The sequence below is a fragment of the Callospermophilus lateralis genome, chromosome 4, assembly GCF_048772815.1.
Source record: "Callospermophilus lateralis isolate mCalLat2 chromosome 4, mCalLat2.hap1, whole genome shotgun sequence".
Classification (NCBI taxonomy): domain Eukaryota; kingdom Metazoa; phylum Chordata; class Mammalia; order Rodentia; family Sciuridae; genus Callospermophilus; species Callospermophilus lateralis.
Window position 1 is genome coordinate 108,151,437 of NC_135308.1, and position 15,219 is coordinate 108,166,655.

The 15,219-nt window shown below is 32.5% G+C and overlaps 1 protein-coding gene across 1 annotated transcript; it reads left to right on the top strand.

Moving 5' to 3' along the window:
* Positions 1 to 9,097: 9,097 nt before the first annotated feature.
* On the top strand, positions 9,098 to 10,084 carry LOC143396949 (olfactory receptor 6C76-like). The gene has a single exon (XM_076852957.1). It carries the CDS (start codon positions 9,098 to 9,100, stop codon positions 10,082 to 10,084), a length of 987 nt encoding a protein of 328 aa, XP_076709072.1.
* Positions 10,085 to 15,219: the final 5,135 nt, after the last annotated feature.

Genomic DNA, 15,219 nt, shown 5'->3' on the forward strand with positions numbered 1-15,219 from the left:
TCAATAAATCAGAAAACTGAAAGAAATGGATAAATTTCTACATGCATATGAATTACCAAGAAGATATAAACCAAAAAGGTATAAAAAACTAAAAAAAGAACAAGCTATGTGATTGAAGGAGAAATTAAAAAGCCTTCAAGAAAGAAAAGCCTATAACCAAATAGATTCTCTGGTGAATTCTATCAAGTTTTTAAAGAATAATTAATGCCATTGCTCCTAAAATTGTTTCATGAAATAGAAAGAGGGAGGGAACACTTCGAAATTAATTTTAGTTATCACCCTTATACCTAAACTAGATCACGACACCTCAAGGAAAGAAAACTACAGACTAATATTTTTATGAATATAGATGCAAAATTTCTTAATAAACAGCAAACTGTTTTCAACAAATCATTAAGAGTATTGAATATCACAATCAAGTTAGTTTCATGCCATGGAAGAAAGAATGGTTCAATATATGCAAATCAATAAATGTATCCACCACATAAACAGAAGTAAATAAAAAGTGTCTTGATTATCTCAATAGATTTTGCAAAAGCCTTCAACAAAATTCAGCACTCATTCATGACAACAAAATTGAAGAAGTTAGAGATAAGAGAAAATTACCTTAACATCATAAGGCTAAATAGACAAACTCAAAGCCAACATCATACTGAATGGGGTAAAACTAAAAACTCTTTCTCTAAAATCAGGAATAAGTCAAATGTGTTCACTGTCATCACTCTTATTCTAAATAGTATGTGAAATTTCAGCCAGACCAATTAAGCATAAAAAGGAAATGAAAAGGAAAAGAAGAGGTCAAATTTCAGGGTTTGTAGATGATATGATCTGATACTTAGAAGGTATAAAAATCTCTATTAGAAGACTTCTAGAAGTAATATACAAATTTAGCAGATTAACATATTAAAAATCAACATTCAAAAATCAATAATAAATTCACTAAAAAAGTAATCAGAAAATAAGCCCTTTCACATTAGCTTCAAATAATAAAAATAAAATGCCTATGGTTAAGTCTAAGGAACTGAAAGATCTCTACAATGATAATTATAGGATGCTGATGAAAGATTTTAAAGACAATATTGGAAGATGAAAAGACTTACTATGTTTATTTATAGACAGGCTTACTAATACTAAAATGGCCACATTACTGAAAGTGATCTACAGATTCAATGCAATCCCCATCAAAATATAATAACATTCTCCCAGAATTACAAAACAACTGTCCTAAAATTTATATGAAAAAATAAAATACCTACAGTAGCCAAAAGAATTGTAAGAAAAAGAGCAATGTTGGAGGCATCACATTCTCTGATTTTAAATTATAATTCAGAAGTGCAGTAACAAAAGCAGCATGGTATTTGCATTAAAACAGACACATAAACCAATGAAAAAGAAAACACAAAGACAACCCCACAAAAATATAGCTATCTGATCCTTGATAAAGGTACCAAAAACCTAGGCTGGAGGAAGAGAGCCATTTTAACAAATGGTGCCAGGCAAACTGGATATCCATATGCAGATAAATAAAAATCAACTCAAAATGGATCAAGTACCTGAAAGTTTGCAGTTTCTACAAGAAAATAAGGGAAACACTCCAACATGAAAGCACTGGCTATAACTTCCTCATTATCTAAAGCTCAGGAAATAATAACAATAATGAAATAATGAAATGGCATCAAGTTAAAAAGCTTCTGCATAGCTAAGAAAATATGAGCATGGACACCTACATAAAATATGTTCCATCTACTCTCTGACAGTGGAATATCTGTAATATATAAAGAACTCCAAAAACTTAACATCAAAAACAAAAGCAAAAACAAAACAAAACAAACAAACAAACAAAAAACAACTGCAATCAACAAATGGCCAAATAATTTTTTTTTAAATCCCTTGGTGCATTTATTTTATTATTATTTTTTTAATATTTATTTTTTAGTTCTCGGCGGACACAACATCTTTGTTTGTATATGGTGCTGAGGATTGAACCCGGGGCCGCACGGATGCCAGGCGAGTGCACTACCACTTGAGCCACATCCCCAGCCCCAGGCAAATAAATTAAGTAAGAAATTTCCCCACAAAGTAAACAAATGGTAAGAAATATATGGAAAAAATGCAACAGTTTTAGCAATAAGAGAGAAAAACCAATGCTACACTGAGAATTGATCTCATGCCAGTTAGAATGGCAATCATCACAAATACAAATAATAATAAATGCTGGCAAGATGGTGAGAAGAGAAAAAAATACTTACACACTCTTGTAATAGTGTGTGTAGTGTACTAATTTAGTGGACTTACAAATTAATACATTCACTATGGAGATATGTATGGAGGCTTATAGCAGCCCAGTTTTCAATAGCCAAGTTATGGTGCCAGCCTAGGTATCCACCAGTTGATAAATGAATAAAGAATATGTGGCATACTTACACAATGAAGTTTTATTCAGACACAAAGAATAAAATTATGTCATTTTCAGGAAAATGAATGGAATTTGAGAACATTATGTTAAGTGAGATAAGTCAAACTCAGACAAGTGTTGTTTTGGTTTATTTGCTTATTTTCATATATGAAAGGTAGGAGAAAAAAATGGAAAGAAGAGTGGAAGATCTCATGAAAATGAAATGGAAACAAATAGAATAAAGAGAGGAGATCAGGGTGATGGATAAGGAAAGGGAGGTAGTGGAGAATAACATTCATCAGATTATATCATGTGTATGTACAAATGTCACAATTATTTCCTTTACTATATAGTTATAGTGGTCCAGTAAGAAATTAAGACAATTTGAAATAGTTTTTTTTTAAAAAAATTAATTAGCAAACATTCATTGAGCATCAGTTTACCTAAATATACATTTTATGTATAAACTATTAAAAATATAAAAATATAAATAGTTCAAAAAGCTATGTCATCTAAATACTTACAATATGTTTTTAATATTTTATTTTAGACATTTGATGCATAAACAATTTATTTAAAGAATATATATTTTTAAAGTATTTGTAAAATATAAAATGATGGAAAAATTATTTCCTTAATGATATATCAAAATCTCCATAAGATATAAACATGTATAAATCCTACTGTAATGAGTCAATAGTATTAAAAGATACTAGGACAAGAGGAGAAATACAAAGATATCTGATTATGAAGAAACTTTGAAATATAATGCATCATTTTATCTTTTAAATAGGCGAGATGAGAAAAAAAAAACATAAAATTTCTCAAAACATATACTATGTACCATAAGTAATCAATGAAAACTAGAAAAAAGTAACACATTTATGAAACTAGTTTATCCAAACCTCAAAGAAAATACATACTAAATAAACAATTAAAATGTTACTCAAAGGTAAAACTAATATTCATGTAATGACAACAAAAAAAAAATGCCACTTCACCTTATGTATGAACTGGTTCAGAGATTTTTTGCTTCAGTTACCATTAAGCAATGCAAAAACTTAGAAAAACTGAAGCAAAATTTGCAAGTCAAAATGAGAAGACAGGAGAGATCCAAGATGGCGGGCCAGAGGGAGGCAGCATTCTGTGTCACTCTGTGACATGGGACTCAAGTAATGAGAATATTGCTTCTCTGATAGTGATATTCCTGCTCCCATGCAGGAATCATGGTCCTGTGCCCTTCCAAGGCTCTAGGCCTCAGCATCAAAGTAGGTCTCTCAACTATTCACCCACGCAGGACTACTGGGTACCTGAGCAAGACCATCAGCACCAGCACCACCTGGGCAGAACTTTCAGCCACCCACCCGAGGAGAAATCAGGACACCACTCCCACGCAAGACCTGGCAGCTTTCTATGAGTAGGATCTCAGGCTACCACTCCCATATGGATCCCCATCTACCAACAGGCTACCACTCCCAACTGGCTCCCCCAGTTGCCACCATCTTGAGAGTCAGCAGTAGCAAAGATAGTCCCATACATGCAGTGGTCTGCCTGCACTGGAGAACTTCACACAGGCTCTGAGGTCAACAGACAGTCATACATTGCACACTCCGAGCTCCTCTTGGAGCTTATCTTCCAACAACACCATTGCTTGGCTACCCCTGCAACCTGATACCCACCTCTGAAAGCATGCACCTCCACCTTGGGTCACCTTTATCACCAGCTTCAGTGGGGGCAGCTCTCAGTTTGGAACTCTGGCTCGCCAGGTACCCAGCTTATAACTCTCCCCTTTCCCCAGCAGCTGCTACCACTGCACAGTGACACCCTGATTACCTTCACCATCCTGAGGGTAGAGATATCAGCTAACAACAGATGACCCCACCTATTGGATGAGAAGGGAAGCAGGAAATATACTATCTCCAACCAAAACAATAGCTGTTTCTTCCTTCAAGATCCCCCCCCCCCCATGCCTCTCTCTAAATCAAAGGAATGGGCAATCTATTCAACGGGCAATAATACCAGGAACGTTTCCAAACATGAAGAATGAATTGGAAAACCAAATTCAGGAGGCTTGCAGGACACCAACTGTACAAAATCACAACAGATCCACACCAAGGCACATTATAATGAAAATGTCTAACATACAGAATAAGGAGAGGATATTAAAAGCCATGAGAGAAAGGATCAGATTACATATAGAGAAAAACCAATTAGATTATGTGTAGATTTTTCAACCCAGACTCTGAAAACTAGAAGATCCTGGAAAAACATATATGAAGCTCTGAAAGAAAATGATGCCAACCAAGAATCTTTTTTTTTAATTTTAAAATTTTTAAATTATTTTAATTAATTATACATGACAGCAGAATGCATATGGTATACGTTGATATACCATACATAGTTAGGTAAAATTTCTCATTTTTCTGAGTGCACATGTTTCAGAATCATATTGGTCATGTAATCACATATATACACACAGTAATAATGTTTGTTTCATTCTACTGTCTTTCCTATTCCCATATCCCCTCCTCTCCTCTCCCATTATTTTCCTCTACCTAATCTAAGCTAATGCTATTCTTCCCTAGTGCCCCCACCTTATTGTGAATTAGCATCCACATATTAGAGAAAACTTTCAGCCTTTGGTTTTGTGGGATTGGCTTATTTCGCTTAGCATGATAGTCTCCAACTCCAACAATTCACTGGCAAATATCATAATTTTACTTTTCTTTAAAGCCAGTAATATTCCATTGAGTTTGTATACCAAATATTTTAATCCATTTATCTATTGAGGGAGACCTAGGTTGGTTCCATAGTCTGGCTATTGTAAATTGCGCTGCTATAAACATTAATATGGCTGCATCACTGTAGTATGCTGATTTTAAGAATCTTATATCAAGCAAAATTAAACTTTAGATTTAATGACAAAATAAAAACCTTCCATGTTGACAAAGTTAAAAGAATTTACAACTCAAAGTCTGCACTACAAATATCCTTGGCAAAATATTCCATGAAGAGGAATTGAAAAATAATGATGAAAATCAGCAAAGGGAGGTATTACACTAAAGGAAAAACTAATCAAAGGAGAAACCAAGGCAAGTTAAATACCAAAAGAAAGCAAAAATGATTGGGAATACAAATCATGTCTCAAAAATAACCCTGAATGTTAATGGCCTAACCTCACTAATCAAAATACATAGACTGGCAGATTGGATTAAAAAAAAGAACAAACAATATGCTTGTTTGTAGGAGATTCTTAGGAAAAGAAATCCACAGACTGAAAGTGAAAATTTGGAAAAAAAAAAAAAAAGCATACCACTCACGTCTGCAGAAGCAAGCTGGGTTTCCATCCTTATATCAAATAAAGTAGATTTGAAGCCAAAATTAATCAAAAGAATTAATACTGCTTAAGGATTATACTGCTTAAGATAACCATTCATCAACAAGACACGCAATAATAAATTAATATGCCCAAACAATGGAGCATCTACCTTCGTCAAACAAACTCCTCTCAAGTTCAAGAGTCAAATAGACCACAACACAATAATTCTGGGTGACTTTAACACACTTATTTCCCCATGGGATAGATTGTCCAAACAAAAGCTGAACAAAGAAACTATCGAATTCAATAATACATCAATAACTTAGACTTTACTGACATATATAGAATATTTTATCCTTCAAAGAATGAATATGCTTTCTTCTCAGCAGCACATGGATCCTCCTCTAAAATAGACCATATATTATGCCACAAAGCATCTTTTAGCTAATACAAAAAAGGAGATATATTACCCTTCATATTATCAGATCATAATGAAATGAAATTAGAAACCAACGATAAAATTTAAAAAAAAAAAAAGCTCCTCTAACGCCTGGAGACTACGTAATATGCTACTGAATGAACAAGGGTTTGCAAAGACAACAAGAAGGTAATGAAAAAAAATGCTTGAAGGTGAAAGAGAACACAGAAACAATGTATTAAATTAAAAGGAGCAGGATATAAAATCAATGCCTATAAATCAAATGCATTTCTATACATCAGTGATGAATTCCCTGAAAGAGAAATTAGAAACCATCCCATTCACAATAGTCTCAAAAAAAAAAAAGGTACTTGGAAATCATTTTAACAAAAAGAAAAGACCTCTACAATAAAAACTACAGAACACCATAGACAGAAGTTGAAGAAGACCTTAGAATATGGAAAGATCCCCCAGGCTCTTGGATAGACAAAATTAATATGGTCAAAATGTTCATACTACCCAAAGTGCTATACAGATTCAATTCAAATTAAAATCCCAACATTATACTTTATAGAAATAGAAAAATCAATCATGAAACTTATTTGGAAAAATAAGAGACCCAGAATAGCCAAAAATCCTTTGCAAGAAGAGTGAAGCAGGAGGCATCACAATACCAGAACTTAAACTAAAAAGGTATAATAACTAAAACGTCATGGTATTGGCACCAAAATAGACATTTAGACCCATGGTACAAAATAGAAAACAGAGAAATAAACCCACATAAATACAGTTACCTCATACTAGACAAAGGTGCCAAAAAGCATACATTAGAGAAAAGATAGACTCTTCAACAGATGGTGCTATAAGAACTAGAAATCCATATGCAGCAAAATGAAAATAAACCCCTGTCTCTCACCATGCAAAAAACTCAACTCATAGTGAATGAAGGACCTAAGAATTAGTCCAGAGACCCTTTTCCTAATAGAGGAACAAGTAGACCCAAATCTTCATCACTTCGAAATAGGCCCAAACTGTCTTAACAAGACTTCTAAAGGGCAAGAAATTCAATCAAGAATTAATAAATGGGATAGACTCAAACTAAAAAGTTTCTTCTCAGCCAAACAATCAATGTGGTGAAGAGAGAGCCTACATTTTGGGAGCAAATTTTTTTGTAACACAGATGTCAAATAGAACACTAATCTCCAGGATATAAAGAACTCCAAAAATTTAACACACACACACACACACACAATAAATAAATAAATAAACGAAAAACAAAAACAAAACAAAACAACAACAAAAAAACAAGAAACCCAATCAATAAATGGGCTAAAGAGCTGAACAGACATTTCTCAGAAGAAGATACAATCAATCAACAAATATATGAAAAAATGTTCAACATCTCTAGTAATTAAAGAAATGCAAATCAAAACTTCAAAACTACTCTAATATTTCATCTCACTCCAGTCAGAATGGCAGTTAACAGGAATACAGACAACAATAAATGTTGGAGAGGATGTGGAGGAAAAGCACACCTCTAGATGATTTCACTTTTTTGTGTGGTATAACATGCTTTTTGTATTTTTTAATCTGATTTTCCTTCCAGTCTTCAGAGTAATGCAAGCAACACATGAAAGTGAAAATCAGAAGATATCAGAGTATTTTTTCCTGGGCTTCACCCTTCCCCAAATACATAGTTAACATTTTGCTGAATAATCTGTTTTCTCCTGGGACATAGGTCTCATAATTAACCAATTAAAATATGATTGCCCAAATTTATCACGTACACAGAATCATTAGAACCCCATTATTTACCCACAAGATAATTAAGAATTTATTTGCTTCAAATATTTTTTCTGAAATTATGTGAAACAAAATACATTTAAGGTGATATTTTTACTTTATTCCTAGGGAAATTTTATGGATTTGGCCCTCTGAGAAATATCAAAATGGTTTATAAAAATAACTCTAGAATTTTTTTTTCATTTATAATAGCAGAACTTTCATCTAAAGATATGATATTAAGATGATGCTTGGAATTTATCAGGGCTCCAGATGTTAAATGATGTTGGGGAAAGATAAAAAGGAAATATTTTCCTGGGTGTTTTGAGATGAAGTATAAAGGACTTTGTGAGGGAATTTGCAGTTCCATGGGACGAGAAGCAAAACAAGTATTTCTCCATGCAGCATTGAACAATTGCATGACTTTTGGTTTAAACACATTGAGAATACCATTTTGTACTCAACACTTACTTTTAACCATCAATATTTGGTAATAGGCAAGTAATTTCAACTTATTTTATATTATATTTCAACTTCTATTCATTCTATCCTATTGTTCACTATGGTGCATTTTTGTATCTCTCTCAGATCCATTGATATATATATATTATATAATATATATATAATATTTGCACATATATTTAGTAGTTAACTTGATAACTAATTGATATATAAAAACATATTTAGTGATAATGTTTAGCAACTAACAGAAATATGTAGAACATAGCACGCCTTCTTTAATATTTGTACATTTATAATTTTTTGTCAAAATACTAATAAAGGCAGTAGTCACTAATTCTCAAGAATTAAATTTAGAGCTTTTCCTAGAAAGTTGAATTGATCAAGAATTCCATGATCAAATAAGAATTTTTGTTCCTGGAGAAGATGATGTAAGAAAGGCACAGTACCCCATATATATTAGATAAATAATGAAGAATTTGAAGACTATGTGTATAATAAGTTCATTTTTTAATAATTAATGCAGTAGAGACAGAATAAAATACAGCAGAGTGATATTAAAAATTAAAGATAAATGATTGGACTATAAAAGTGAGAAATATACACACACATAATCACAACAACAGCAAAAGTCCTCAGTGATTCATATCAAAATACAATATCACTTTAAAAACTATATGCAGATGTTCATGCTTGTCTTCTGATCAATATTTTATTGTTTTCCATGTCAATGTTATCAGTGAAATCTGCCTCAAACCAACCATTGGAAATGAAAAATAGAACATCAGTAACAGACTTCATCCTCCTGGGTCTAACAGATGATCCAGAGCTCCAGGTTGTGATTTTCTTCTTTATATTTCTCACCTATGTGCTGAGTGTTACTGGAAATCTAACTATCATCACCCTTACCCTCCTGGATTCCCACCTGAAGACCCCCATGTATTTCTTCCTCAGGAATTTCTCCTTCCTAGAAATTTCATTTACTTCTGTCTGTAACCCTAGGTTTTTGATCAGCATCCTAACTGGGGACAAGTCCATTTCCTACAATGCTTGTGCAGCTCAACTATTTTTCTTTATCTTCCTGGGCTCAACAGAATTTTTCCTCCTGGCCTCTATGTCCTATGATCGCTACGTGGCTATCTGCAAGCCTCTACATTACACAACCATCATGAGTAACAAGATCTGTTACCAGCTCATCATCATCTCTTGGCTGGCTGGTTTCTTGGTCATTTTTCCACCACTGACCACGGGCTTGCAGTTAGATTTCTGTGATTCCAATGTCATTGACCACTTCACCTGTGACTCTGCTCCTTTGCTGCAAATCTCTTGCACAGACACCAGTACTCTAGAGCTCCTGGATTTTGTTTTAGCTTTGTTCACTCTCCTGACCACATTGGCACTAATAATTCTGTCCTACGCTTACATCCTCAGAACAATTCTAAGAATTCCTTCAGCTCAACAAAGAACAAAGGCCTTCTCAACCTGTTCCTCACACATGATTGTTGTCTCCATCTCATATGGAAGCTGCATCTTCATATATGTGAAAACATCAGCAAAGGAAGGAGTTGCTTTAACAAAGGGGGTGGCTATTCTCTACACCTCTGTCGCTCCTATGCTGAATCCATTTATTTACACTCTAAGGAACCAGCAGGTGAAACAAGCAATTAAAGACATTGTGAGGAAGATATTTGCCTCAAAATCATCAATCTGAACATGATTAATAACTGAAGTAGGTGCATAATTTGGACTTCAAAGTCAAAACATTGTTATTTAATTATTCTCTGCCTTCTTATCTCTTCTAAGGAAAACAACTTTTTATGCTAATTGGTATTAATTTAACATACTATGTATCAAATACTTTATGAATTCATACACATTATTATTATGGAATGATTTGAACATTTTCATATAATACAATTCAAAGACAGGACTAAAGTCATTTTATATATTAATTTATATACTTCAAGTATATACATGTAAATGATTAATCACTGCACTTGTTTCTGAACAGAAGAAGAAATTGAGTTTCTTTAGTTATTAATTCATATGTGTGTTTATATAAATGTATGTATAAGCATTTATGTTCTTAAAATGTATGTACCTGTACATGAATCTGTGTGTTTATATGTATACCCTCTTTTTGTTTTTTTTTTTTCTCTTTTAGTAGTGCTAGAGATCTAGAACATGGTTGTTGTGATGGTTTTATTTAATAATATAAAGAGAAAATTTAGACATACAGGTTACAGGAAGAATTGGTTTATAAACAAAGAGTATAGGTTAAACAAGATGAAAAAAAGAGGATTACTTTTGTACTAAACATTTGACATTTAATTCACAACTTACTTGAAATCTTATGATTTAAATATTGAGTGATATTTGTGATCATGATAGAAAAATCAGTAATAGATACAACCATTTTTGAGGGCCTTCGCCTCTAAATAAATTCATTATATTGTTATTTAAATTATTTTACTTACTATTTATGCTGGCTTTCACAAGAAAAATTGATATAACTATGACATTATGCTGAGTGTGATAGTGCCTGCCTATAATTCTAGAGGCAGTAGTTCACAAGTTCAAAGCCAGCCTCAGCAATTTAGCATGGTCCTAAGCTACTTAGAGAGAACCTGTCTCAAAATTAAAAATTAAAAAGGCCTGGGAGTGTGACCCAGTGAGTCAGCAACCCTGGGTTAAATCCCAGGAAAAATAGCATTAAGAAGTCACATTTTCATAAAACGTTTCTACCAAAAAAAAAAAAAAAAAAGGCAACATTGAGCTTGGGAATGACAATCTCTGGAAAATTTTACCTAAGTTAGGCCATGATTTAGAAATCTATATCCATGTGGTATGCTAGCTTATATTTTGTCTTTTATCAGTTCTCCCACTCTAATTTTGGTAAGCTTTGTTCATCGAATTATGTGAGATAATATTGTTTTCCAAATAAGCACTAAAAGTAAAAATTGATTAAGAAAAATGTTTAGGAGATTAAATGTATAAGAAAGACTTGCAAGAACTAGGAAAATTCTGTTTAGCTCAGGAGTTAAAAAAAGTAATTCATGTATGCCATGTATTATTTCTAATAATTTATTTTCTTCCTGCTTTTATCATAAGTTCATTTGTTCATATTTTGTTTGCTTCTTCTATTAAGCAGATAGTTATCTGTCACATAATAAGTAGCAGAAAACACTGCAGACCTAAATTCACTCATTTTTTAAAAAAATAGCTCATTACATTTTATTTTTAAATTTATTTTAGCAGCTTTATTGACATATGGTTTATGTAACAGTAGCTGCACATATATAAGGCACAAAATATGATTTGTTTTGACATTTGTACATCCTTAAAATCGTCACAACATTGAAGACATTCAAAGTAATACACATGACCTCCAAAAATTTGTTCCTGTCTCTACCTTTTTATATTTTTTAATTTGGGAAGAACACTTAACATCAAACCTACCCTCTTCACAAAATTTTTGCAAAATACAGTATTGTTAACCATAGACCCCTTGTTATATTGTAGATACCTAAAACTTATCCATGCTATATAATTGAAATTTTATATTCATCGAATAGCAACTGCCCATTTCCCCAACTCCACACACCTGAAAGCTTACATTACTTTCTGCTTCTGAGTTTGACTATTTTCAGTCCTTCAAAAATGTGAGCCTTGTTTTATTTGTCTTTCTATGACTGGCTTTTTTTTTTATTACAATGTCTTCCAAGTTCATGTATGTTGTTGCATATGGCAAAATTTCATTATTAATTAGGGCTGAATAATATCCCAATGTATGTATATAACACATTTTCTTTGTCCACTGGTCTATAGATGGATATTTAATGGATTGTTTTCATATCATGGATATTGTGAATAATGATGTAATATGTACAAGTATTCAAAAATTTCCAGATGACCCTGGTTTCGATTCTTTTGGATTCATATCTAAAAACTGGATTTTTTTCTCACATGGCAGCTTTATTGTAATGTTTTGAGGAACAATTGTACTGTTCTCTGAAATGGCTGTATCATTTGACACCCCCATCAACAATGTAAAGAGTCTCAATTTCTCCTCCTTTGGCCAAAACTTGTTACTTTTAGTTTGGGAGTTTGTTATTTTGCTTTTGTTCATATGATAGCCCTCATAACAGGTGTGATGCCTCACTGTGGTTTTAATTTACACTCCTCTAATAATTAGTGATGTTGAGAACCTTGTACACTTGTATGTCTTCTTTTAGAAAATAACTCTTCAGGTCGTTTTCCCACTTTTTTTTCAGTTGCATTAGTTTTCAACTGTCACATCTATAGAGCTTCTTATATTTTAGATATTAATCCCTTACCATGTTTATAAGTATTTTTTCCATTCTATGGAATGCCTTTTCATTCTTTTTTTTTGTGTGTGTGTGTTTTTGTTGTTGTTTGTTCTTTATGAGTGTAGAAGCATGTCAATTTGATGTGCTCACACTTGTCTGTTAATGTTTTTATCACCTGAGCTTTTGGTGTCATTGCCAAGACCAATGTCATGACGCTTTCCATATATATTTCTTCCTGGAGTTTTACTGTCTCAGATGTTTGTGTGAGTGCATGTGTGAGTATGTGTGTGTGTGCATGTTGTCTCAGATCTTATGTTTAGTCTTTAGTTCTTTTTCAGGTTGTGTATAATGTAAGATAAGGCTCCAGTTTCATTCTTTTGTATGTGAATATATAGTTTTTGCAATTCTATTTATTTATTGTCATTTCCTATTGTGAATACATAGCACTTTCTAAAAGATCAATGTTCTGTACACACATGAGATTATTAATAATAATAATAATAATATTATTATTATTATTATCCCTTTTCTATTCAATTAGTTTACTTGTCTGTCTTTATACAAATGCCATGATGTTTAATTGTTGCAGCTTTGTAACATACTTAGAAATCAGCAAATGTTATGCCTCCAACTCCATTCTTTTTTCTCAGAATCGATTTGGTTATTCAAAGTCTTTGGTTATCACATTCCAATTTTAGCCTTTTTTCTCTTTCAGTAAAAAACTAGACTTGAAATCATGATACATATCACATTGAATGTGTAGATAAATTAGTGTAAAGAACAGTTTAACAATATTAAATCTTCCAATCCATAAATATGGGATTCTTTTATTTATTTGTTTCCATTAAGTCGTTCTTCAGTGTTTTATAGTTTTCAGCATAAAAGTCTTTTCTCTATTTAGTTAAGTTTATTTTAAATGTTTTATTCTCTGTTATACTATTATGAATTAAATTGTTTTCTTACAAACTTTTCAAATAGTTTGTTGTTATTGTAGAGATGCAGCTTAGTTTTGTATTGGTTTGGTATTTTGCAACATTCCTAGTTCATTGGTTCAAACAGTTTTTGTGTGTTTGTGTGTGTGTGTGTGTGTGTGTGTGTGTATGTGTATATATTCTTCAGTGTATTCTTCATAGAAGACCATGCCATATACAAAAAAGATAGTTTGACATTTTTCCATTTGAATGTGTTTCATTTTTATTATTGCTTTATTCCTCTAGCTATTATTTTCAGTCTAACATTGAATAAAAGCAGTGAATATGGGAAAACTTGCCTTGAATTTGACCTTTAAGGATCATGTTTTCCATTACTAAATATGATGTTAGTGGTGGGCTTGTTATACACCATCTTGTTGTGTTGAGACTAATTCCTTCTGAATCTAGTTTTTTGAGAGATTTTTTTTTTAAATCATAAAATAGTGATTTATTCCTGGGGTGCAAGGATGACTCAACATGGGTAAATAAATTAATTAAATAATCCACAGTAGCAGAATAAAGAATAAAATTATGTGATCATCTCAATAGAGAAAAATATTTAGCAAGTGCAATATCTTTGCATCATAAAACAAAATTCCTTAATTGATTCCTTATAGATAGGCAAGAGATTCACCACCATCAATTTCAATTGCCAATTAGATGGTGTTGATTGACATTCCTTTGGATAGATATCATAAACTATCACTTGGGTCCAGGAGGGTCAGTTATATGTTTCATAGGCTTAGTGTGCTGCTTAATTGTACGAGTGCTAGAATTATGTTGCCAGGGTTTGTACTCTGGCTTTGTCATTTACAAGCTTCACAATTTGAAAAAAAAACACCATTACCTTCTCTAGAATTCAGGTTTGTTCATTTGTTATAAAGGAGGAAAAATAATTTTACTCAATTGATAGATTTTTAAAATAATTTTATATAGATTAACATCTAAAATATTGCAAGTAAACAAGTAAGTATTGGCAGTGTTAATCATTATTATTGCAATGGGTCCATCCCAGTGCAACACTGATGTCAGCAGGCTGTGGAACTGGATAACCATAGATTGAAACATCTAAAACCAAGCCAATTTATACTGCCCATCACAACTTCATATTTGGGACAATCTGTGCTTGGATCGCCCTCTACTGCTGACATAATGAACACATCAATAGCAAATGTGCAGCAAACCCAAACTTAGGACACTATCTAGAGCTGAAAGAACAGAAATGAATATAGACTCAGAGAAACTAAGCAGGCCACTTAAAATTCCTAGAAATAAAGGCATAAACAAAGATAGGTTATGAAGATTGGAATAAACACCCAACGCTTCAATGATATTGTAGACCAAAAAGCATCAAGAACTTTCATGGAACTCCTAACTGTTCAAACAAGGTACACAAAGATGACCGGATAGTAACCCACAAGGATGTGAACTCTTGAATGAAGAATCTAAAAGAATAATTTTAAGGAACTTAATAAGCTACAAGAAAATAAAGGGAAACGATAAACACTAACAATGAATTAGCAGAGAAAATAAAGCAATCGCAAATGAAAAAAATTACCAGAAAT